Source organism: Stegostoma tigrinum, chromosome 4 (genome assembly GCF_030684315.1).
Source record: "Stegostoma tigrinum isolate sSteTig4 chromosome 4, sSteTig4.hap1, whole genome shotgun sequence".
Lineage (NCBI taxonomy): Eukaryota > Metazoa > Chordata > Chondrichthyes > Orectolobiformes > Stegostomatidae > Stegostoma > Stegostoma tigrinum.
In genome coordinates, this window is record NC_081357.1 from 9509794 (window position 1) to 9535807 (window position 26014).

General features: G+C 40.6%; 1 protein-coding gene across 10 annotated transcripts in view; it reads left to right on the forward strand.

The window, feature by feature from the left end:
- Nucleotides 1–26014, forward strand: part of LOC125452379 (serine/threonine-protein kinase MRCK alpha-like) — a 565420-nt gene that overhangs the window by 203914 nt on the left and 335492 nt on the right. For all 10 annotated transcript variants that reach the window (XM_048530678.2, XM_048530679.2, XM_059645157.1 and 7 more), the window contains exon 2: nt 2680–2771. In XM_048530678.2, the coding sequence (XP_048386635.1) occupies nt 2680–2771 (92 nt within the window). The remainder of the gene's footprint in view (nt 1–2679; nt 2772–26014) is intronic.

Genomic DNA, 26014 nt, shown 5'->3' on the forward strand with positions numbered 1-26014 from the left:
TTGTTGCATAGGTTCACTTGTGCGTCATTTGATAAGTTTGTGTACATAGAACATTTCCTGGTACCTTGCCCGGTCTTTCCACTACAGGGAAATAAATTATTCACAAGTAGGACTGCAGATAGTGGAAAAAATAGACACACTTGTACCTCTAAAGTGCCTTACACAACTATAGTACCCGGCAAATAAGAGAAGTTGGGGTGTAATGGTAATGTCACTGGTCTAGTAATCCAGAGCCATCAGACCACTGTTCTATAGGAAAAAGAAAATTGGAGGAATTTCTCATAAAACCATCAGCAACTGTTATAAAAACTTGTCTGGTTCACGAGTGCCTTTGTAGGATAGAAATCTGCTGTCCTTGACTGGTTCGGCCTACATTTAATTCTAAATCCACAGCAATGTGCTTGACCTATAACTGCCCTTTGAAATGACCCTGAAAACCACTCAATTTAAGGGGCACTTAGGGATGCATGACAAATGATAGCCTTGCCAGCAGTAATTCACTTACAATAATTAAAACAGAAGAAATAGTTTTAAAATCAATACATTACTGAATTTTAATTGTCTCTGACATTGATACAGTGGACACCTCACTCTGCTCGCCTCCAGAGTACAGGATGGTTCTGTTAAGATCCTTCCTTTCCTTCTTCCCCCCAAAGCATTGGTAATTATCAATGTTTGCACACCAGTTTGTGACTTGGTGTATTTTTCAGTTATGTACATAAGACATTTTCTCTTATTCACTTTTACAGTTGTCTGAACTTCTGTTGATTTTACACTTCAGAATTAAAGAAAACAAATGCTATTAATTTTAAAATGAGTTTTATAACTATGTATGTTATGCACTCAGGTTAACTTGCTACTTTAAAGAGAAGGAATCCAAAAAAATATTCTGTAAGTCAGAAACAAGAACAGAAATTGCTGAAAAAACTCAGCAGGTCTTGCAGCATTTGTACAGAGAAATCAGAGTTAATGTTTCAGGTTGACTTCTGATTTCTGAGGAAGGGTCACTTGATCTGAAATGTTAACTCTGATTTCTCTCTACAGATGCTGTCAGACCTGCTGAGCTTTTCCAGCAAGTTCTGTTTTTGTTTACTTCCTCCTTCCCTCAAGAATTTCCTTATAAAATGCTTTCATCTTCAAGTTATTTCCTTCTGCAAGGACCACTGTCACTGTCTTCTAGAGGATTCTGCTCAGCTCTAGCTGTTCTCAGAGGTGAAGTTTTATTTACCGTTTCTTGATTGGGAGGCCTCTGCTGCTTTCAGTACTTTTAAGCTAATATTGCTGCTCTCTTTTACAATAAGATACTGTGATATCAACTGTAGGTTTTCCCATTAATTTCAGACTAGGTGGTCTTTCAGCTTCTGTTCCCTTGCAAGATTCAAACTGAGGTTAAGTCTTGCCTACATTCTGTATGGTTAGAGATGAAATTAGTAGTTTACTGTCCTGATGGTGCACGTGCAGTTCATTTATTTTGGCAAACATCTCTCAGTGAGCTGAAACCACACAAGGTCCAAACTGTAACAAAAAATTTCCTTAAGCAAACACCTAAATTGAAACTGGAGAACTTTGCTAAGCTCTGTCGTTATCCATGATGATCAGCCTGGTCTGAACTATCCTCATGCTGACCTTTATGCTAATTCTTTCTCATTTACAATTTTTCCAGCTAAGTAGTCCTACGTACTGTTTTATTTGTATATTTCTTCTTTGCAAACTGTATTCAACAAACATTGGTAACCTTCTGAACTCCCGTTTTATTTTAGGTGTTTTAACATAGAAACATTAAAAAATGGCAACATAGGTCATTTGGTCCTTTGAGCTTCTCCCCTGTTCATTATGATCCTGATTTATCATTAGCATGTTCCTGCTTTTCTGCCATATCTTTTGATTCTTTTAATTCCAAGTGTTTTCCAACTCCTTTGTAAAAGGTCTACCATTTTAATTACATTTGCCTTTATGACAGAACTCTTATGAAAATGAACACTACTTCTGAAATATTAACACGAGCCATGAATCAGATGTTCACAACACTAACAAAAGTGCTCAGGATATCATAGAAAAATTCAGACCAATAATTTAACTGAAGTTACTTAGAATTTTGGATTGCTCATAATGCGTTAAAATGTGTTTGACATGCTGCTATGCTGATTGCATCTACTAGTGCATAGTGACCCTGTTTTGACAATGGAATAAGGAGATGACAATGGTTAGCATATGTTACCCAGTGACATAGGCTGGTGTATGACAGCCCTTTTCAAGCAGTAATTTTGTTGCAGGAGACTTGGAACTTTTTGTGTATACATGGTTTTGGGACAGGATGAGAAGGAAAAACAGAAAGAAATGAAACGCAGAATTTGAAATTGACTGAATAGCTCTTGAAGCTCATTATTCTCATGCTTAATGTATTCTGCACTGGTCTTGTTAGACAATTTTGGTTGTAGTTTGCTAAAAGTGATGATGTATACATGTAAAGGTTACAGGATCAGATTGGCATTTCAATCACAGGCTTCAACACCACTCTTGTGCTCCATTCCTTCTAAGACAGTGTGAATTGGTGACTGCTGCAAATGTTAATGTGAAGTGTCAGCTGTTTGTTCACTCCAGCTTCTTTTCTGTGCTGTGTTCCATAACGTCTGCATTCCTTTAATGTGAAGTAATACTTGTGTTTATGTTCTGTTTCAGCCAAACCTTTTACTGTTAAGGTGAAGCAGATGCGGCTCCACAAGGAAGATTTTGAAATTCTGAAAGTCATTGGCAGAGGAGCATTTGGCGAGGTAAGCATTCTCTGGCTTGGTGTCAGCAACAGTCTCCTGGAAGTGTACATACATGAGTGGAAACGTGGGTGTATTGCTCGGCACGTGGTGCTCTGCTAGCATTCTGCTTCAGTCTGGTTGTTAATTACACTCTAGGGTGATTTGGAGCGGGCATGTAGTTCTTACTGTGTTGTAATTTGAGGCCAGAGTGTTGACTAGTAGTGTTCTGTAATTTTTATTTGGCATTTCTGTTTAATGGAAGGGGGCCAGTGAAAGAACCTATATCCATTTTGCAGCATACCAAAATGCTATTTCAAATACAATGCAGAATGTATCAGTGGCCATTGGTTATCATTTATCAGTGACCTTCTTTGAGTATGCTCCTTGTAAGATAAATATTAAAAACATATGCCCTTTAGAGAGCTTGAGAATTGTTTTAAAAATCAAGTGTTAACATTCCTTTGATTTTAAAAATCAAGTGTTAACATTCCTTTGATTTTAATCCTATTCCTTTTTCCTCCCTTGCTGCACACTCACCAGGGTCAAATTAGGGAGCAAGCTGTTGCTGCTCTGAACCAACAGCTGGGCATTATAGAGAGAAGCCAGGGCTGAGACTTCTCTTGCTTTTTCTTTCCATGACTTTGGAGGACTTCCAAAGCCATATTGCATAGATCAGGGTAATGGGACATTGTCAGTATAAACCCATAACTTGCTACCCTGTGGCAGAGTACTTCTTAGCCACCTTTCCATGTTCATTATGTTTTAAATGACATGAATCTAGTTTCTTTAAATTTAATTCATTCTATTTACAATAGTCACATGACTTAATCATTGGTGTCTTAGATCTGTACAATGTAGAAAAATGTGCAAGGCCTTGGAAGTTCATATGCATTTATTAGAAGCATTATAACAGTTCAATAATATCTGGGTATCTCCTCATAGACAATCTCAGGTGTGAACCCTCTGTGTGCCCCCTTACATTCCATCTCATTTTGCTGTGTAATCGCATTCAGTAAAACACTCTTAGAATCTTGTATCACAGAGATTTGGTTCATTAGGATTGTGGTGCCTCTTTGAAAAGGCTGTTCAGTTAGTCCTAGCTGTTATCCGACAACTGTGCACCTCTTTCCTCTGCAATTGTATATCCAGTTCCCTTTTGAAAACTACTGTTGAATTTACTTCCAACTGTCTTTTAGGAAGTACGTACCAAATCATAATAACTCCATGTAAAAACAATTACCTTCCTCACCACTCTCATATAATGCCAATTAATCTTATGGAATTTAATATAGAGATGGAGGGAGGCAGTCTTGTTCATTGAACTGCCTTCCTGGGAAAATGGCACAGTGATTGGTGGAATAAAGTGAGTAGGACTATTTTTGAAAGCCGGATGGAAAGAACTTTACAATTGTTGGACAGTACAAATTTTAGAAACTTTTTGTACTGAATGAAGAATGTTATTATCAGGCTTGGTTTGAAATAGTTTTAAAGCATTAAAAATGAATAGCAGCTGGACAGAGAATGCTGTGGTCCATGATGCCATTCTGATGCAGCACAAAACCCAATAAATTTTCATTGCTTTTTTTTTCACTCAAAATCAATGTAACCCATCTCATGAACTGAGAGATTTTACATTGGGATGAAGTGATGAATGAAACTGCATAACCCATCATTGTACAGAATCAAAACCTTTTGTAATAGTTAATGTCAGCTTGACTCACTGGTGGCAGACCTAGGTTCTGAGTCAGAAAACTGGGATGAGATTCACTTATCTTCAGCCTCTGGTTTGTTTTGCATCTCACAATCACAAATTGTTGATAGTCATAAACACCGGCATCATGTATGGTACTGAGAATAAAATCTGCTGGTACATTAGTCCACAAGGCGTGAAATCAGCAACCACTCCATTTGTAAAGTTTTAATGTAATTGTCTGATTTACTACAATGGTATCATGAATACAAGGAGTTATATTTCCCCCAGGCAAACAGAAGGTAAGTTTTGGTTTAGCTGGAAAGTGTAAATTTGATAATGGTGTGTTCCCAACACCGACATGATGCCACCCCATGACACTACACAGGACCTTTATTTCCAGGATGCATCTGCATGTCATTGATGAAGGCAGCTCCTGTGCATTTATAGAAAAAAATGGCCCATTTACACAGGTACAGTTGAGCTTGCCAGAGTATCATGTTTGCATGCTGTGGGATTGATTTGTGATGGAATTTGTTGAACATTGGCACCGCAAAACCCCAAAGACTGGAAAACTTTAATTACGTCCATTTAATAATACAATCAGTTGCCCAATGATAAACGGAAGTGAAGCTGAGCTGAGTTCTTTGTGTTGTTTTTGCAAGCTTTTATTCCACTTTCTGTGTTGTAGATTTCATCTTCGCATGTGTTTATGATCAGCACTGCTTTACTGAAAGCCACTTACGCAAGTACATGTTGGCTGTGAGGCTGCAGGTTGTTCTGACCTGCGAGCTGGGTGACCAAGGGACGAAGAAGTGAAACGTTGGTTGATATCAGTGACTGGGAGCTAATGCTCAGAACTTTTCTCCACTCTGCCCGTGACTACAGGGCAGCTCCATCTTTGTTCCAAGAAGTTGTCTTTGTGTGACAGGTGATTTGAATTTAATACAGGGAAGATTTGTGGATAGAAGGTTGTCAAAGGATAAAGCGGGATATAGATCAGTAGCAGATATTGGCTGAGAAATGGCAGATGGAGTTTAATCTAGGTAAGTGTGAGATGCTGCACTTTGGGAGATCAAATGTTAAAGCATAGCATACAGTTAATGGCAGGACTTGGAACAGCATTTATGTACTGAAGGATCTTGGGGTTCAAGTCTATAGCTTCCTGAAAGTAGCCCACACAGGTAGATAGGGTGGTAAAGAAGATATATGGCATGCTTGCATTTATTGGTTGGGGAATTAAGGACCAGAGTCAGAATGTCATGCTGCAGCTTTGTAAGACTTTGGTTGGGCCACATTTAGAGTATTGTGTTCAATTGTGGTTGCCACATTACACAAAGGATGTAGTGGATTTGAAGACGTTTACCAGAATGCAGCCTGGATTAGAGGGAATAAGCTATAAAGAAAGGCTAGAAAAACTTGGAGATAGTAAGAACGGCTGATGCTGGAGTCAGAGATAACACAGTTTGGAGCTGGAGGAGCACAGCAGGCCAGGCAGCATCAGAGGAGCAGGAAAGCTGACGTTTCAGTTCAGGAGAGAGAGAGATAATGGGAACTGCAGATGCTGGAGAATTCCAAGATAATAAAATGTGAGGCTGGATGAACACAGCAGGCCAAGCAGCATCTCAGGAGCACAAAAGCTGACGTTTCGGGCCTAGGCCCGAAACGTCAGCTTTTGTGCTCCTGAGATGCTGCTTGGCCTGCTGTGTTCATCCAGCCTCACGTTTCAGTTCAGGAACCTTCTTCAGAAATTTTCTTTGGAAAATCTTGGGTTGTTTTCTCTTGAGTGGTAGAGGCCGAGGGGAGACTTCGTAGAAGTCTATAAAATAATGACATCCATAGATAATGTTAATGGTCAGAATCTTTTTCACACAGTTGAAATGTCTAATGCTAGGGGGCATGCATTTTAAGGTGAGAGGGGAAAGTTCAAAGGAGACATGAGAGACAGGTTTTTTACACAGAGAGCGGGAGGAGTCTGCAACATGCTGCTGAGTGGTGGAGGAGGCAAATATAATGGGGCGCTTAAGGGACTTTTAGATAAGCACATGAATATGGAAAGAATGTGGGAATATGCCCCATGGCAAGCAGAAGGGATTAGTTTCATTTGTATGATATTGTGGGCTGAAGGGCCCATTCCTATGCTGTATGGTTCTATGTTCTGTGCTCTGTACTGTAAAATTGATCTTTTTAACTTCCTACTAAATGGACAGTTTGACAGCAGATTTTGAGGAAAAAACCGTTTTCTCTGTCTGTTTAACAGTTCTGGTGAGATGTGAATTCAGAATCTTATACTGATATTGGATCTATTATAGATACTGAGAGTCATAGAATTATAGAATACGGAAACAGACCTTTCAGTCCAACCCATCCATGCCAATCATAATTTCAAACTAAACTAGCCCCACCTGCCTGTGCTTGGCACTCATCCCTCCTTTTCTAAATGTCTTTTAAGTGTTGTAACTGTACCTGCATCCACTGCTTCTTCTGGAAGTTCACTCCACACATGAACCACTCTTTGTGTAAAGAAATTGCTCCTCGTGTCCTTTTAAGTCTTTCTCCTCTCACCTTTAAAAATGCCCCATAGTCTTGAAATCCTCCACCTGAAGGTAAAGACACCTGCCATTCACCTTATCTATACCCTTCATGATTTTATAAACCACTATAAGGTCACCCCTCAACCTCCAATGCTCCAGTGAAAAAAGTTTCAGCTTACCTACTCTCTCCCCATAACTCAAACCCTCCATTCCCGACAACATCCTGGTAAATCTCTTCTGAACCCCCTCTGGCTTACTAATATTGTTCCTATAACAGGGTGACCAGAACTGCGTACAGTGCTCCAGAAGAGGCCTCACTAACGTCCTGTACAACCTTAGCATAAGATTGGAACTGGGTCCACTTTTGTTTGTCATTTATATAAATAATCTAGATGAGAATATAGAAGGCATGGTTAGTAAGTTTGCGGATGACACCAAGATTGGTGGTATAGTGGACAGTGAAGAGGTTATCTAAGATTACAAAGAGATCTTGATCGGTTGAGTCAATGGGCTGAAGAGTGGCTGATGAAGTTTAACGACAGATAAAAACACAAGTTACTGGAAAAGCTCAGCAGGTCTGCCAGAACTGTCCTGAGGAAGGGTCACCGGACCCAAAACATTAACTCTGATTTTTAATTCAAAGATGCAGCCAGACCTGCTGAGCTTTTCCAGCAACTTCTGTTTTGTTCCTGATTTACAGCATCTGCAGTTCTTTCAATTTTTATTTAATTTGGATAAATGGGAGGTGTTTCATCTTTGTAAAACAAACAAAGGCAGAACTTATACAATTTATACAATTAAACATGAGGTGCTGATTATTGCTTTTTCAAGACCAGATGGTCCTCAACCTCTTGCTAAGATTCGGTCTCATCTAAATGAAGTAATGAATGGGGCACAGTGCGTCTCTGTGCTCAGTACTGCAGAACTTAAACATGGCTAAAAATGAGACATGAAATCTCTGGGGTGGCACCACATGATGAGAAATAGGTGGAGATTCACCAGAGTGTTGCCTGAGATGAGAAGTCTCCGTTATGAAGAGAGACTGGATAGGCTGGGTTTGTTTTCCTTGGAGCAGAGGAGGCTCAAGAGGGATCTGACTGAGGTATAACACATTATGTGAGGCATAGACAGATTAGATCATGGGAATCTTTCCCCATGGTGACATGCCTAAGATCAGATGGCAAAAGTTTAAGGTGAGGAGTAAGTGGTTTAGAGGTGATCTGGGGAAAACATTTTTCACCCAGAGGATGGTAGATATATGGAACGTGTTGCCTGAGAGGGTGATGGAGATAGCTACACTTATAACATTTAAGAAGCACCTGGGTGAGTATTTAAAACGCCAAGGCATTGTAGGCTATGGACCAAGTGCAGGTAAATGGGATTAGCCTAGTTTGGTACAACATAGTGTGGAGCTGGAGGAGCACAGCAGGTCAGGTAGCATCAGAGGAGCAGAAAGTTGACCCTTCTGAAGAAGGGTCACGACCGAAACGTCAACTTTCCTGCTCCTCTGATGCTCCCTGACCTGCTATGTTCCTCTAGCTTGACATTGTGTTGTCTCTGACTCAAGCATCTGTAGTTCTTGCTATCTCTTAGTCTAGTTTGCTATTTGTCGGACAGCACAGGCTTGAAATCATGTGGAGTGAATCAAATTGGCTGAAGACTGGCATCCATGATTCTGGGAACCACCGGAGGAGGCTGAGATAGATCATCCATTCAACACTACTGGCTGAAGATTGCTGTGCATGCTTCAGCCTTATCTTTTGCACTGTTGAAGTGAGTTCTTCCTCCTTTGAGGATGGGGATATTTGTGGAGTTGACTTCTCCAATGAGTTGCTTAATTGTCCACCACTGTGCACAACTGGATGTAGCAGGATTGCAGATCTTAGATCTGATCATTTGTTGTGGGATTGCTTAGCTCTATCTATCGCTTGCTGCTTATACTGCAACATGCAAGTAGTCCTGTTTGGTAGTTTCACCAGTTTGACACCTCATTTGTAAATGTGTCTGGTGCTGCTCTTAGGATGCCCTCTGGGAATCTCCAAATCAGGGTTGAGTCCCCAGCTTGATGATGATGTTTGAGTTGGGGATATGCCAGGCTCTGAGGTTGCTGACTGTGTTGGAGTACAATTCTGCTGCTATCGATGGCTGATGGCATCTCATGGATGCCCTGTCTTGAGTTGCTAGATCTTGTAGAATCACTAAAGTGTGGCCCATTGAGTCCACACTGAACCTCTGACGAGGATCCCACCTAGAGTTAGTCCCTTACTCTATTCCAGTATTTCCCATGGCTAGTCCACCTAACCTGTACATCTTTGGACTGTAGGTGAAAACTGAAGCACCCAGAGGAAATCCAGGCAGACATGGAGAGAACGTACAAACTCCATACTGATAGTCGCCTGAGTGTGGAATTGAATCCCGATCCTTGGTGCTGTGAGGCAGCAGTGCTAACCACTGAGCCATCATAGTGCCTGTTCGAAGTCTGTCCTATTTAGCATGGTGATAGTGCCATGCAACATATGGGGGATATTTTCAGTTTGAAGGTGGAACTTTGTCTCTAGAAGGACTGTGAGGGAGTCAATGTAACCGATACTGTCATGGACAGATGCATTTGTAGCCATCAGAATGGTGAGGATGAGATCAAATATGCTTTTCCCTCTTGTTGGTTCCCTCACCACCTGCTGCCAACCCTTTAGGACCTGACCAGATTGATCAGAAGTACTGCAGCTGAGCTGGTATAAATTATTGTTTCCTTTGGAGTTGGTTTTCATTCATTTCAGTCCTGATGAGTTTGAGATACTAAACTTCGGCCTGTTGTCTCTCTTTTGAAATGTTTAAGTAATTGTTATTGGTTCAGTACATCTAGTATACTGTTGCTTCTGGATCCCTACCTTTCTGATCCTAATGTAATTTTGACATATATTTTAGGGCTATTTCCTTTCATCATAGTAATCAATTCTGTAGTGAATGCATCTTTTGGTAACAACTGTGCTGGAAGACAACTTAATCTGCTTTGAACATAAAGGGTTAACTGGAATTTATCACATCAGGCATACTGTAGGCTGCATCTCCAGCTTCTGCCTTTGAGTATTGTTCTTGTACATGCAACCTTTACATATCTGAATTTGTCTACTTGATTGTTTCACAATGCAGCTAATGAAAATAAAACCTTATCTGTAAATAAGGGAGATAGGGGTGACAAAATAAAAGTACGATAAAGATAATGGTGCCAAAGTTGAAACTGTACCAACACAAACAGTCGTCAATTTGCCAAAATGTGCCTATATTTCCTGTGAACGCCCTGCTTCTGTTTTGATTGGAAACACAAGGTCTGCTTTAAGAAAAACTATGATTCTTTTAATTTGGATGCAGTGTATTATTCTCATCAAGGAAAGGGATACCTGCAAACACTTCTTCTATCTTATAGTGTCTTAATGTAATTAAATGACTCACAGTTCTCTACAGGAATTAAAAAAAAGGCATAAATGATTCTAGGCTAGAAGACCAAAAGATTTTAAGGAGTGCTTTAAAGGATGAAAGCTAGGTTGAGGTGAAGAGTTGTATGAAGGAATTCCAGAGTTGGCGGTCATGGCAACTGAAGCCATGGCCATTAACGGTGCAGTGATTGTCATCGGGAATGCAATGGATGCCAGAATTAGAGGAGCACAGATGTCTGTGAGGTTTTTGGGGCAGGAAGAGATTAGATATAGGGACAGGAAAAACAATGGTCTTAATTGAATGATGGAGCAAGCTGGAGGAGTAATATAGCCTACTAATTCTACCTCATTTGGTTATATGACTTGCTGTAGGATATAAATAGTGGATGATCACTAATGGCAATTTAAGGAACTGGTGAAATGATATGGAGAAATAGTGGGAGTATGGTGTTGAGATAGAGGGCCAGAGATGATTATAATGGATGGCAGAGCAGGTTCATTGGACTGAAGAGCTTACTCCTCTTATTTTCTCAGTTTCTGTGATGATGATTAGATTATTTGATTTGTGAGTTTTGAAGGATTGGACGCCAGGGAAAACACCTTTGCTTCAAGTAGTTCTCTTCAAGTAATGCAATGCGATCTATCTTCTATGTTCTTGATCTTTTATGTCATAGAATTGTAAAATAGTTACAGTACAGAAGGAAGCAATCAGCTTTTCATAACTGTACCGGGGTCTGAGACAACAACTTGGTCTGTCCCACTTCTGGCCCTTTTCCTATTGCTGTGCAATGTTTGTTTTTCTCTTCAGGACTATACAATACCTTTTAAAAGCCATGATTCAATAAGACTGCATCACACTCTGACAATGCATTCCAGATTCACAGCTTTAAAGAAGCTTTTCTTGTCTCACTATTGCTTGTTTTTTCAAACACTTTAAATTGTTGTCCTCTGGTTCTCAAACCTCCTACCAATAAGAACAGTTACTCTCTATCTGCACCCCTTTGTTTTTTGAACATCTCAATCAAATCCTCTGTCAAAGGAGAACAATTCCAGCTGCACCAGTGAAGCCACGTAGCTGAAGTCGTTGATCCCTAGCAACATACTTGCATACTTTTTGGCATTCTTTCTGAATTGTGGTGCTCAGAGTTGAATACCATAATCCAGTTGTGGCTGAACCATTGATTTTTGGATTTCCTTGCTTTTGTATTGTTGTCTCCATTGATTAAAAACCCACGTTCCTGTCAGGCTTTTTAATCACTGTCAAAAGATATTTGATGCAGAGTCACACAATAGCCTTGTGAGAAGTTATAGCGCATCAGATGAACGTGTCAGGAGCAATGTGGAGACAAATATACATAGGGATAAGGAAACAATGTAATGGCTAATTGGTATTTTTTGAGCTGGAGTAAGTTTTTTAGTGGCATTCCAGGGCCAGTTTTGGGATCCATGCTTTTCCTGTGGTATATAAATGACCTTGGTGTGCAGAGGACAATTTAAAAGCTTGTGTTGATACAAAACTTGAGAGCATTGTCAACTGAGAGGAGCACAGTGTTGAACTCCAGAAGGTTCTTGGTGACAGGTTGGTGGAGTGGGTTGGCAGGTGGCAGATAAATGTGATCATTCAATGAGGAGAAGTGTGAAGTAAAACATTTTGGTGAAAGAGTACAGAGACACTGCACAATAAAGAGTACTATTCTAAAGAGTGTGCAGGAGTATATTTTTGTGCATAAGTCATTAAAGGTGGCAGGGCAGGTAGAGAGAGCTGTTATTAAAGCATACGAATATTAGGGACTTCATTAATGGGGCAGAGAGTACAAGAATGAAGAGGTTGTCCTGAATTTAAAATTCAGCTGGAGTTTTGTGTACAGTTCTGGATACCACACTTTAGCAAGGATAACTGCACTGGAGAGAATGTAGAAGAGGTTTACAAGAAAGATTCCAGGGATGAGAAAGCTTGATTATGAGGATAGATTGGAGCAGTTGGGACTATTTTCTTTGAAGATTTGATTTGCTTTATTGTAGCCACATATACCTAGGTACAGTGAAAAGTTTTGTTTTGCGAGCAGTACAGGCAGATCACGTTAAACAAAGACTAACAGACCATAGGGCGTTCAGACAGAGCAAAACATACAACGTTATGGCTGCATAGGAGGATAACCAAGCAAGATCGATGTTAGCAAGATCAACATTATTTGAAGCTAGAGACTGCATTCAGCAGTCTAATAAAGTCAGGGAAGAAGCTGTTCTTGAACCTGTTGGTCTGTGTGTGTTCAAGCTTCTATATCTTCTGACTGATGGATGAGGTTGTAAGAGAGTATTACTGGGTTTGGAGGGGTCTTTGATGATGTTGGCAGCCTTTCCACAGCAACGAGAAGTGTAAATGGAGTCCATGGGTGGAAGGTTGGTTCCCATAATTGTCTGGGCTGTGCACAAAACCTTCTTTAGTTTCCTCTGGTCTTGGGCAGAGCAGTTGCAGTACCATGGCCATTATGCACCTTAATAGTATGCCTTCTGTGGTGCATCTGTAAAAGTTGGTAAGGGTCCTTATGGACATAGTAATTTCCTAAGCCTCCTGAGGAAGAAGAAGCATCGTGTCTCCTTGACTGTCACATCCATGTTGGAAGTCCAGGACAGATTGTCAGTTATCGTTTCTTGTCAGAACTTGGCACTCTTGACCCTCTCCACCTCAGCTGCATTGATGTAGATGTTCTCCTCTTTTCTTCCTAAAGTCAATGATTGGTTCTTTTGTTTTGTTGACATTCAGAAAGATGTTATCATTGTACAACACCAACCCCTCTGTCTTCTTCCTGTGTTCTGATTCATTGTTGTTTAAAATCCATCCTACCACAGTGGTGTTGTCAGTAAATTTGTAAATGCGTTCATTCGGAATTTGGCTACACAGTCGTGTGTGTACAGGGAGTACAATAGGGAGCTGAGAATTCGTACTTGGTGGGGGGCTCCAGTGTTGAGGGTTATTTTGGAGGAAGTGCAGTTGCTATCCTCACTGAAGAGGAGAAGATTTGGTGGAAATTTTCAAAATCATGACCGGCCTGGACAGATTAGATAGGCAGAAACTGTCCCTGCTCATAAAAAGATCAAGAACTAGGGATACAGAATCAGTTTTTTGTACAAGAAACAAGGGAGTGAGAATAAACTTTTTCACCCAGACCACTTAGGGAATGGAATGCACTGAATGTCAGCGTGGTGGCAGGTTCAACTGAGGCATGCAAAAGGGAATAGGAATTATTTAAATAGAAATAATGTGCGTGGGTATAGGGAAAAGGGAAGAGATTGGTATTATGTCAAAATGCTTAAAGAGCCAAAGAATTTTGATGGCCTGAATAGTCCCCCAACTGTGCTGTTACGATTCTATGATCCTCTACCACCTTTTGTGCTGCTTGCAAAAATACCTACTTTCTGTCTCAATACCTGCACTTCTGTGAGAATTGTATGTTTTATTTTATGGTAGTTCTTGTCACTTTTTGCAAAATTTGTCAATCTACACTTCTCTAAATTTCAGCTGCCATGTCATCTGCCTGTTCCACCAACCTGTTTGTCTCCTTATGAAGTCTGTCGCTATTTTTCTTGCAGTTCACAACCCTTTTGAGTTTTGTGCAATGTGCAAATTCTAAAACCTGAGATGGTAGCTGGAGCCTTGCTTTAACATCTCATTTAAAAGGAAGTATCTTTAACAGTAGAGGACTCGCTCAGTGGAATGTCAGCTTTTAAATTTATGCTCAATTGGAAGCATTCAAAATTATTATTTATTATTATTATTATTATTATTATTTCAATAGATATTTCAGTTATTATTTGAAAAGGAAGAACATGCAGGCTCTCAGGGAAAAGGGGGCAAATGGCTTTAGGTAATTTATTCACTTATGAGCCACTGTAGACATGACAAGTCAATTGTCCTCTTCCTGCATTATAACAATTCTGTGAACTCCTGTAGTGGAACTTGAACCCTCAATTTTCGACAAATTTAGCTACAACTGATAGAGAAATGGGAACTAATTGGAACATATTTTCATTGGCCTGGTGTAGGTGCAGTAGGCCAAACAAATATCACCAGAATGGTCAGGAATTTTGCTGTTTATTGCTAGTCCATGACTGCAAACTGGTCAGTGTGGACTTTGGGTGAGGCCAGGGTAAAACTCAAAAATGATGGCTTGGACTGTATTCCACGAATGATGACTTACAGGCACCTGAGTGTGCTGGCCACGTGTCCTTCAGCTTTACCTGAGATGCAGCACCCCGTTGAGGCAAATCTGGAGCAACAGTGAATAATAACCATTTTATGTTTCATCTGAAAGCAGTTCTAGCATAGAAATCTTCGTTTGAGATTGAGATAATTGACTATTTCCTGATGGTTTTGTTGAAGTAGTAAGTAATAAAATTACACAGCATCTGATTTGGATATTGACAGCATGATTCCCTCATTCTCCACATTCCACGGTTCAGTGCAATAAAACTGTGGTCATGTTGAATGCAAGCCAATTGTTTTGAATTCATATCACCCATGTTATCACAGTTGTACCCCGCCAGAAGTCGAGATAGGCAAGTCAGTCTCCATTTTAGTCTGTCAATACCCTGGAGAATCCAGGAGACTGCAGAATGATGTAATAACGAGATGTGCTTTTCTTACAGACATATGTAGCAAATACAGTCATTCGGATCATAATAACCATTTGTATGTCAGATCTTTAAAATTATTAATTCAGTCCTGCGTGGGATCGCATTTATAAGTATGAACATTCATATGTCGAGCTTTTGTAAATCTGGTAGCCCCTGTATTGAAATGGATTATTCAAATCCAGTTCGCTATTCTCCTTCTCAAGTCCATTCACCCCCCCCCCATCCAATCTAATCTTCATCGTTGACATCGTTTCTGCTTCAAGCTGGAAAGTGAATTCCACAGAGATAGTAGGAACTGCAGATGCTGGAGAATTTGAGATAACAAGGTGTAGAGCTGGATGAACACAGCGGGCCAAGCAGCATCAGAGGTGCCGGAAAGCTGATGTTTTGGGCTTAGACCCTTCTTCAGAAAGGAAAGAAATCTTCAGATTTCTGAAGAAGGGACTAGGCCCGAAACATCAGCTTTCCTGCACCTCTGATGCTGCTTGGCCTGCTGTGTTCATCCAGCTCTGCACCTTGTTATTTAAGTGAATCCCACAGTCATCTTTCTGGAAAGTTGTTTCATCTTCCTTCCATTAATAAATCTCTACAATGAAACTTGCATTTGTCTGCATTCTCGTTTCTGCAGAAACACTATGTTTCTATGTATGAATTATTTCATGCTTTTAAACATAGCTATCCAATCGTCCCATGGTTTTTATTTTTCCCAATTTTTCAAATTTTCATACAAAGCAATTCTTCTTCTGTCATCCAGGTTCTGGAAATGAATGGCTCGCTAAAGTGGCATGTAGCTTTTTTTGGTGACAGGTCACATGTTCTGTGTTGTGATGTACATCGTGATTTTTTATATAAATATTTTTAATTTCACTTGCTTTAAGGTTTGAGTACTGGTTTTAGAGTTAGAAACATTTGAGTTTTCTGTATGTTTGAAGTTAGTGATTACTTTGTAAGTATTTCTGGTCCATGGTGATTTATTTTAAAAGTTTCTGAGGCCAAGCTTTGGTACTTTAGGACTTTATGTATCACTGATGGGTTTTTGTTTAGCTGAGAGCATTTCATCACCCAGCAAGATAAATTATGGAGCTTCCAAGCTTTTCGGAAAATCCTGGATCTTGTTTATTTAAGCTTAAGGGAAATGCCCATAGTGTGAAAAGAGAGATTTATTTTAGTTTTACTTTGAGTTTTGAACAATCCTGTGAAGTCATTGGATTCAAATAGCTGTGTAGTCCAGTGCTCCCATGAAGGAAAGATATAGTGAATTCTATTCCTTTGGAATAAAGAGTCAGTTATTTCCGGAAGTGTTGGGCTAAAACCTTAAAGCGTTACTTAAAGTCTTTTTAAGCTCAGCTGCTCCACGAATAAGCTATCTTCAGGTCCAGCCTACAAATTAAAGTCACATGTGGGCGGCATGGTGCCTCAGCGGTTAGCACTGCTGCTTCACAGCACCAGGGACCTGAGTTTGATTCCATCCTCGAGCGACTGTCTGTGTAGAGTTTGCACATTCTCCCTGTGTCTGTATGGGTTTCCTCTGGGTGCTCTGGTTTCCTCCCACAGACCAAAGATGTGCAGGCTAAGTGGATTGGCCATGGTAAATTGCCTGTAGTCATCAGGGATGTGTAGATTAGGTGGGTTTATAGGGGGATAGGTCTAGGTCTGATGCCCCAAGGGTCGGTGTGGACTTGTTGGGCCAAAGGACCTGTTTCCACACTATAGGGATTCTATGAAAACTGTCAAGGTGTTAGAGACAGACACTCTGGTGTGAGTGATACTTTAGGGTGCTATAGCTGTGTTTCTATTCTCTATTTATAAAGGGCTATTTTGGCATTAATGGGATTATATTTTGTGTGTTATAAATAAATAGTTTGGTTTATTCTATCTTTTTATGACACAAAGACAGTTGAAGGGGCAGGTAGTGTTGAGGAAGTGGAGAGGCTGCAGAAGGACTTTGACGTGCTCAGTGAGTGGGCGAAGAAGTGGCAGATGGAATACAATGTATGAAAGTGTGAGAATATGTTTTTTGATCAGAAGAATAGAGATGTAGACTATTTCTAAATGGGAAAGGCATCAGAAACCTGAAGCATAAAGGAACTTTCGAGTCCTTGTGCAGGATTCTCTTAATGTTAATATGCAGGTTCAGTTGGCAGTTAGGAAGGCAAATTAAGTGTTAGTGTTCATTTCAAGAGGGCTAGAAAACAACAGCAGTGATATACTAAATAAAAGCCAAAAGAACTGCAGATGCTGTAAATCAGGAACAAAAGAAAAGTTGCTGGAAAAACTCAGCAGGTCTGGCAGCACCTGTGGAGGAGTAAACAGAGTTAACATTTCGGGTCTGGTGACCCTTCCTCAGAAATTATTAAAATTATTTCCTCTGAGGAAGGGTCACCAGACCCGAAGCATTAACTCTGCTTTCTCCTACACAGGTGCTGCCAGACCTGCTGAGCTTTTCCAGCAACTTTGTTTTTGAGCAGTGATACACTGCTGAGGTTCTATAAGGTTCTAGTCAGATAACGTTTAGAGTATTGTGAGTAGTCTTCAGCCCTGTATCTAAGGAAAGATGTATTAGTGTTGGAGAGGATCCAGAGGTATTTTATATGATTGATTCCAGGATTGAAAGGCTTTTCACATGAGGAATGGTTGAAGACTTCTGGGCTGTACTCAATGCAGTTTGAAAGAATGGGGGTGGATCTAATTGAAACTTACAGCTTACTGAGGGACCTGGATAGAGTGGATATGGAGAAGGTGTTTCCACTAGTTGGAGAGACTTGAACTGAATTGCACAGCCTCAGAGTGAAGACATGGTGCTTTAGAACTGAGATGATGTGGAATTTCTTCAGACAGAAGGTGGCTAATCTGTGGAATTCGTTGTCACAGAGGGCTATGAAGGTCAAGTCATTGATTGTATTTGAGATAGAAATAGATAGGTACTTGTTAGTAAGGGGATCAAGAGTTATGGGGTAAATGCAGGAGAATAAGGTTGAGAAATGTATCAGCTATGATCGAAAGACAGAGCAGACTTGACGGGCTGAATGACCTAATTCTGTTCCTATATTTTATAGTCTTATCTTTTATGTTCAGGCAAAATCTGCAGCGTATGTTCTTATGTGTGTGCTTATGTTCCAGCAAGAGACCACATTGTTAAAACCAAAGGAAAATGTGATCTGCCAAGCCATGCTTCAGTTATGGAACTGACTTGACCAATAATAACATCAGCTGGGATCTTAACAATTTGTATATGGCGATTGGTGTATTCATATAAGCCAATCATTGACTAATCTTGGAACAAACAGAGGTCATGAATGTAATTTTCCAGCCTCAAAATGAAAGTTACAGGTGACTTAAAACTGTCAAGGTATTAGAGTCAGAGGCTCTGCTGTGAATGTGGTATGAGTGGTGCTTCAGAGTACTCCAGCTGTGTTTCTATTTTCTACTTGTAAAGGGCTGCTTTGGGATTAATGGGATTATACTTTGTGTGTTAAAAATAAATAGTTTTGTTTATTCAATTTTAGCTTCCTTTTTTTGTTCATTTTTTACATTCTTGTAGTTATTGAAGCTTAAAAATGGGTTGTGCTGGCTGAGTCCAACAGGAAATAATATAAATCTTAAGCATAGCAAACCAAGTATGCTCCAAATTTATATCATTTTGCCTTGACAGGATGTTGTAATTTCCCATGTATATTGAAGTTGGAGATTATTCTATTCCTGTGAGGAAAAGTATGCAGTGCTGAGAATTGTTTCTTTTGCAAGTATTGTGGCTAGTTTGCAGGCTTGCTGTTTTCTCCATGTTCATTATGGAAACTGAGCCAAGAAAGAGCTTCAGTGATAAAAAGATCATAGCTCAGAAGTATTTGAATTTTTGAGCATATGAAATGATATAATTCCCTTTTATTAAAACAGGTTATGGCAGCAGAGTGGTTATGGTATCTAGCAGCCTGGGCTAATGATTTGGAGACATGAGTGCAAATCCTACCAGTGCAGTTGGGGAATTTAAATTCAGTTAATTGAATAAAAACCTAGGCTCAAATCTTTACAGTATCAGTCGGAATCCCAGTTTGCAAACCAGACCAAAAGTTCTACAGTTATTTATCTGCAATTTTTGGGGTCCAAACATGGGAATCCTTTCTGAGAAGAGTGCAGAAAATCTTTGGGTAAGTCATGCCCATTCTACAACACTAGTTGCTGCATTCTCGTAAGTAAACACAGTTTGAATGTCCAAACTGCAAGAAAGACTGCAGAATGAAGGGACGTGAGTGAGGATGGCAGGTGAAGGGCTAGTTGGGTTAGTGTAGTAGTTGGGTTCATTCAGCAAGGGAGGATATTTGGGGTGGGGAGAGGTCCAGTAGCATTGTTACTCAGGAGTTAGGACTGTTTATGATTTTTTTGTAGCATTTTTTGAAAACCTATCAAAGTTGGAGTCCTCAGACATCTAGCTCAGTGTTGAAAAACGTTTCAGTGATTCCAGACATGGGGTAATTCCCCATTGTAAATTTCAACATGTTGCACAACTCAGGCATCTAACCTGTGTCTTTTGGAGTATGTTTGGTTTATAACTATCTAAAGGCCAGAGGATTTGTGCTGTTGTATAAGTTATGCTGGACATTGGTCTCAGTCAAGGTATTACACACTCATCTGATTTACAAATTTAGTCAGGGAAACAGTCCATCCTTACCCAGTCCAATCTGTGTTGAATCCAGATTGACATTGATATAGTTGGCTCTTAGGAACATACGAACATGGAAACAGGAGTACGCCATTCAGTCCAGCGAGCCTCTTCAGTGAAATCATTGCTGATTTCTGTCCTAACTCCATATACTTGCTTTTGGTCAATAACTCTTAATACCTTTGCTTAACAAAAATTTATCTCAGATTTAAAATTATCAACTGTTCCTGTGTCTACTGCTTTTTGCAGAACTGCCGTTTTCTTTAGCTCCATCCCCGGTCCACATTTTGGTAAACTGGACCATCAGGCAAACCAGTCCAACCTGTCTCTGCCTCCCTAACCGGTTCTTCCTCTCACCCATCCCTTCCTCCCACCCCAAGCCGCACCCCCAGCTACCTACTAACCTCATCCCACCTCCTTGACCTGTCCGTCCTCCCTGGACTGACCTATCCCCTCCCTACCTCCCCACCTACACCCTCTCCACCTATCTTCTTTACTCTCCATCTTCGGTCCGCCTCCCCCTCTCTCCCTATTTATTCCAGTTCCCTCCCCCCATCCCCCTCTCTGATGAAGGGTCTAGGCCCGAAACGTCAGCTTTTGTGCTCCTGAGATGCTGCTTGGCCTGCTGTGTTCATCCAGCCTCACATTTTATCATCAGGCTGTGCTCCTTCTCTTGGCTTACAAACAGAAACTTAAGTGTGAGGACCTGGTATTGAAAACCATACAGTGCTGATCTGAGGTAACAGATGAGCTCCGACATGACTGCTTGGAGTCAGTGGACTGGTCCATGTTCAAGAACTCAGCAGCCAACCCCTGAATGATTCTACCACTACTGTCATCGACTTCATCAGTAACTACATGCCAAAGACATTAATCCAGGTGTTCCCCAACTGTAAACCACGGATGAATCGAGAGATTCCCCTTCCTACTGAAGTCTAGTTCTCAGGCATTTAAGTTGGGTGATGCTTGCCTATACAGGAAATCTAGGTATGATGTTTGGAAAGCGATTAGGGGCGCCAAGAGACAAGGCCAGACTAGAGTCCCAGACTTCTCTCATGAATGCATATCAACTGTAGCAAGGCTTACATTTAAAAACAGGCTACAAAGTGAAATTGAGTAGATTCACTGGTAACAATGCATCCCTCCCCAGTGTGCTAAATGCATTCTGTGCTCACTTTGAACTGAAGGTCCATGAAATGGTGTCACCTGCTCTGATAGCCTTGGGTGCACCTGTACCTAAATTCATCACTGCAGACGTTAAATTGGCCTTCTTGAGAGTGACACGTGGAAAGTCCTTGGCCATGCACTCAGATCCAGCTAAGACCAGCTGAGGGAATATTCGCTTACTGCAATGTGAGGTTCCCATCTGCTTCAAGAAGACCACCATCATCCTGGTGCCAATGAAAAATCATGCAGTGTGTCTTAATGCCTACTGCCCCTCTGACATCCATCATTAAGAAGTGCATTGAGAGGTTAATAATGACGCACATCAACTCCAGCCCGCCAGGTTGCATTGATCCGCTACAGTTTGCCTACTGTTGTAATAGTTCCACAGCAGATGCCATTTCCTTCTCCATGATAATCCTCAACACCGGTGCCCCACTAGGCTGTGTACTCAACCCCTTACTACACACCCTATATACTAATGACTGTATGGCCAAATTCAGCTCTAATCCCATTTATGAGTTTGCTGATGACACTACTGTCGTGGATCAGATCTCAGAAAATGATGATATAGAGTATGGGAAGGAGATGGAAAGTTTAGTGGCATGGTGTAAAGATAGCATCTCTCCCTCAACATCAGCAAAATGAAGGAGATGGTCATTGACTTCAGGGAGTGGAGTGGAGTGGAGGACATGCCCTTGTCTGCATCAGTGGTACTGAGGTGGAGATGGTTGAGCATCAAGTTCCACGGAGTAGATATCACCAACAGTCTGTCCTGGTCCTTCCACATTGACGCTACAGTCAAGAAAGCACACCAACACCTCAACTTCCTCAGAAGGCCAAGGAAAGTTGGCATGTCCAAAACCAATATTTTTAGATGCACCATTAAAAGCAATCTATCTGATTCACCACAGCTCGGAATGGCAACTGGTCTGCCCAAGATCACAAGAAATTACAGAGTTGCGAATGCAGACCCAGTGCACCATAAAAAACCAGCCTTCTATCCATCTATCCTTCTATCCTTCTGTCCCGCTGTCTTGGGAAAGCAGCCAACATAATAAAAGACCCCTCCCATCTCCTTATACTCTGTTCCATTGGGCACAAAACACATACCAATAAATTAAAGAACAGCTTCTTCCCGCTGTTATTAGACTTATGAGTGGACCTTTCATATATTAACATTGATCTTTCTCTACACCTTCTCTGTAGCTGTAACACTATATTCTGCATTCTGTTCTATTACACTGATGTACTTACGTGTGTTATGATTTGTTTGAATAGCACACAAAGCAATACTTTTCACTGTATCTTGGTACATATGACAATAATAAGTCAAATACATCAAACCAAAATTTTAGAAAAGTTCCAAATATCTATCATCCTTTCTATGTAGAAGTGCTTCCTAACATCTCTCCTGAACAGTCTGGTCCTAATTCTTACACTATGCCTCTTAGTTCTAGAATCCCTAATCAGTAGAAATATCTTTTCTCTGTCTACTGTCTCTTATCCTGTTAATACCTTGAAGATATTGTCTAGCTCACCCCTAAACCTTCTCAATTTGAAAGAAAACAGACCAACTTAACCCCGAAGTGCAGTCATCATTCTTGTAAACGTTGTACTCCTTCCAGAATATGTATATTCTTCCTTAGGTGAGGTGTCCACATTCTGGTTGCAGTACTCCAAATGGGGCCTGACAAGGGTTTTATATAACTGCAGTGTAACTTTTGTATCCTTGTCCTCTAGTCCTCTAGATGTGAAAGACAGTATTCCATTAGGTTTGTTGATTATTTTCTGCATCTGTTTGTGACATTTTAAAGATCTATGCTCCTAAAAACTCAGGTCTTTTTGGACAGTTTGTTTCTCTATTCATATGCGGGATGACAGCGTCTCTGGCTAGGCAGCATTTATTGCCCATCCCTAATAGCCCAGAGGGCAGTTAAGAGTCAGCCACATTGCTGTGGGTCTGGAGTCACATGCAGGTCAGACCAGGTAAAGATGGCAATTTCCTTCCCTAAAGGGCATTAGTGAACCAGCTGAGTTTTTCTGACAATTGACAATGGAATCATGGCCATTAATTCCTAATTCCAGATATTTATTGAATTCAAATTTCACCATCTGCTGTGGTGGGATTCGATTTCTGGTCCCCAGAACATTAACTGGGTCTTTGGATTAACAATCCAGCGATAATACCACTAGGCCATCACCTCCCTGATGTATTTAACATCCACTATTTAACTTCATACCGTTTAGAAAATACCTTGATTTATCCGTTTTCAATCCAAAATGGATATGCTCACACTTGTTCACATTGAACTCCATTTGCTGTATTTTTACCCATTCATTTAGTCTATCACTATGCCTTTGCAATTTTATACCATCTGATGCACTGGCTGCAGTGCTGCGTAACTTTCTGACAGCATCAGATTTGGCTGTATGTCTTTTTGAGCCATTATCCAAGTTGTTAATAAGTAATGTGCATAATTAAGGCCCTGACACAGATTCTTTTGGGACACCATGGGTCACATCCTGCCCATTTGAGTACCTACACATTAGCCCTACTTTCGGTCACTTGCTGACCAATACCGCAGCCATACGGTAATTTGCCCTCAATTCCCAGGACTTCTACCATAGTTAACAGTCTCTTAAATGGGACTTTATCAAAATTTTCTGGAAATCCATAAAAACTACATGCCCTTGTCCACGACCTTAGTCACCTCTTCAAAAAAATCAGGCATGGCCTACCTGCCATGAATCATGCTGGCTCACCCTGATTAACTGAAAATTTCAGGGTGCTTGGTTTGCCCCATCCTTGATTATAGACCCCAACAATTTCCCCACCACAAGTTTTAGCTAACTGGTCTGTCATTCCTTGGTTTTCCTTTTTCACCCTTCTTAACAAGTGGAGTCATATGTGTAATTTTCCAATCTAGGAACAGCTCCTGAATTTAAGGATCTCTGAAAGATTATAGTTAGGGCATTCACAAAGTGCTCCCCTACTTCCTTCACCACCCTCAGATGGAAACTGTCCAGTCCGAGGATTTGCCACTGTTTAGTTCCATTAATTTCCTCATTACTGATGTTTTACTTCAGTTCATTTTATTCAGTCGCTGATTCTGATCCACTGTTAATTTCCTTATGACTTCCATCAAGCTGTTCTCCTTTTCTCCTTTAAATACTGAGGCAAAGTAATTATTCAATGCGTCTGCCATTTCATCACACTCATTGACAATATTCCCACTTACAGTCTTCAGTGGGCTAATATTTCTCCTGGTCATCCACTTTCCTTTTACGTAACTGTATAATTTCTTCTTATTGATTTTGATGTCCATGTCAAGTTTCCTTTGATAATTCCCTTTATTTACTCCTATAAGCTGCTTCATGGTCCTTTGAATCTTTCCCATTCAGCAAGATCTGTGCTGTCTTTTGCATTTTTGTAAGCTTTTCCTGTTAGTTTTAGCTGTCCCATACCTCTTTAATTGTCCATGCCTGCTTTTTTTCTGTAAAGTGGAGCTTTCTCCTCTCAGGGGTATAAACTGTTTTGTAAGGTGTTAAATGCTTCTTTAAATATCCTACACCATGCTTCAGTTGTTTTACCCATTAGCAGACTGTGCACGATCTCTGCCTGACCTTATCAAAATCGGCCTTACGTCAAGCTAAAACTCAACGAGCTTTGCCTTTAGACACTATCCTGAACTCGATCATGTTAAGATCATGATGTGATAAATGTTCATACCTCACTAGGTCCCTAATTAAATCTGGCTCATTACTCATTGTTGCATTCAGGAAACATTGCTCTATGAAACTGTCCCAGACACACACCACAAGTTCACTGCCTTTCAGGTTGTCTGCTTCTCCCAATCTATGTTGAAATTAAAATCCCTCATTAATATTCCTCTGGATTTGCTGCACATTTGCCTGATTTCTGCATTTATACAATCCAGCACTTCAGGACTAATACCAGAGGACCTGAACACAACACTTGTTACAATTTTAGATCCTTTACTGTTCCTCAGTTCCACCCATGTGGTCTCGACTGAATGCTTTCCCTACATTATATCTGCCCTCATCATTGAAGTAATTATGTTTCTAATCACTAAGGCTACCCACCTCATTTCCTATTTTCCCTCTCAGTCCTGTAAACCCCTATAACCAGATATATTTTGTTCACAATCCTGACCATTCTGCAGCCATGTCTCAGTAATGGCTAGTACTGAATTGTGTAATTTCCATTTTGAATTTGTGCCTGCAGCTCACTTAATTTATTCCTTACAACCTGTGCTTTTGTATATAGAACTCTTTTTGTGGGCCATGCTGTGTAACCTGCCACTGATACTTTGTTTACCTGTTTATTAATTCTCTCCGTTGGTTTAATCAATGCACATCTTATAGTTTTGTCATTCCCTGCTTTATATGAAGAAGGATTCCTGACTATTTCATTATTTTCTGTCATGCTACTTGATTTTGAAATTGTATTGATTTCCCTCACAGCCCTCACAACCCGTTCCCTCACTACCTAGTTAGCGTCTTTGATAATCCAGAGATTATAACCTTTGAGGTTCTGTTCTTGAATTTTGAACCTGATGCCTGATATTCCTCAAATATGACTTCTTGTCTATGTTAGATAACATGGTTCGAAGCTGGATGAACACAGCGGGCCAAGCAGCATCAGAGGAGCAGGAAAGCTTGACGTTTCGGGTTGGGACGGGCTTCACACGTTGTTATCTCAGATTCTCCAGCATTGGCAGTTCCTACTATCTCTTGTCTATGTTGTAGGTCCCAGCATGGACCACAACAGCTGCACCCTCCCCTCTCCCATTCATCTTTCCAAACTCCATTAAGTATAGACCCAGAATCTTCAACTGCTCCCCATAGGACAACCCCTTCATCTCCAGGATCATTGTTGTAAACCTCCTATGGAATCCCTCCAATGCCAGCACATTCTTCCTTAGATGTGGAGCCCAAAACTGCTCTCAATATTTCAGATGTGGTCTAGCCAGAGCCTTACGCAGCTTCATCAGTACATCTCTGCTTTTGAAGTCTGGCCCTCTTGAAACGAATGCTAACATTGTATGTGCCTTCCTGTCAACTGAGCCTGTATGTTAACCTTTAGAGAATCCTGAACTAGGACTCCTAAGATCCTTTGTGTTTAG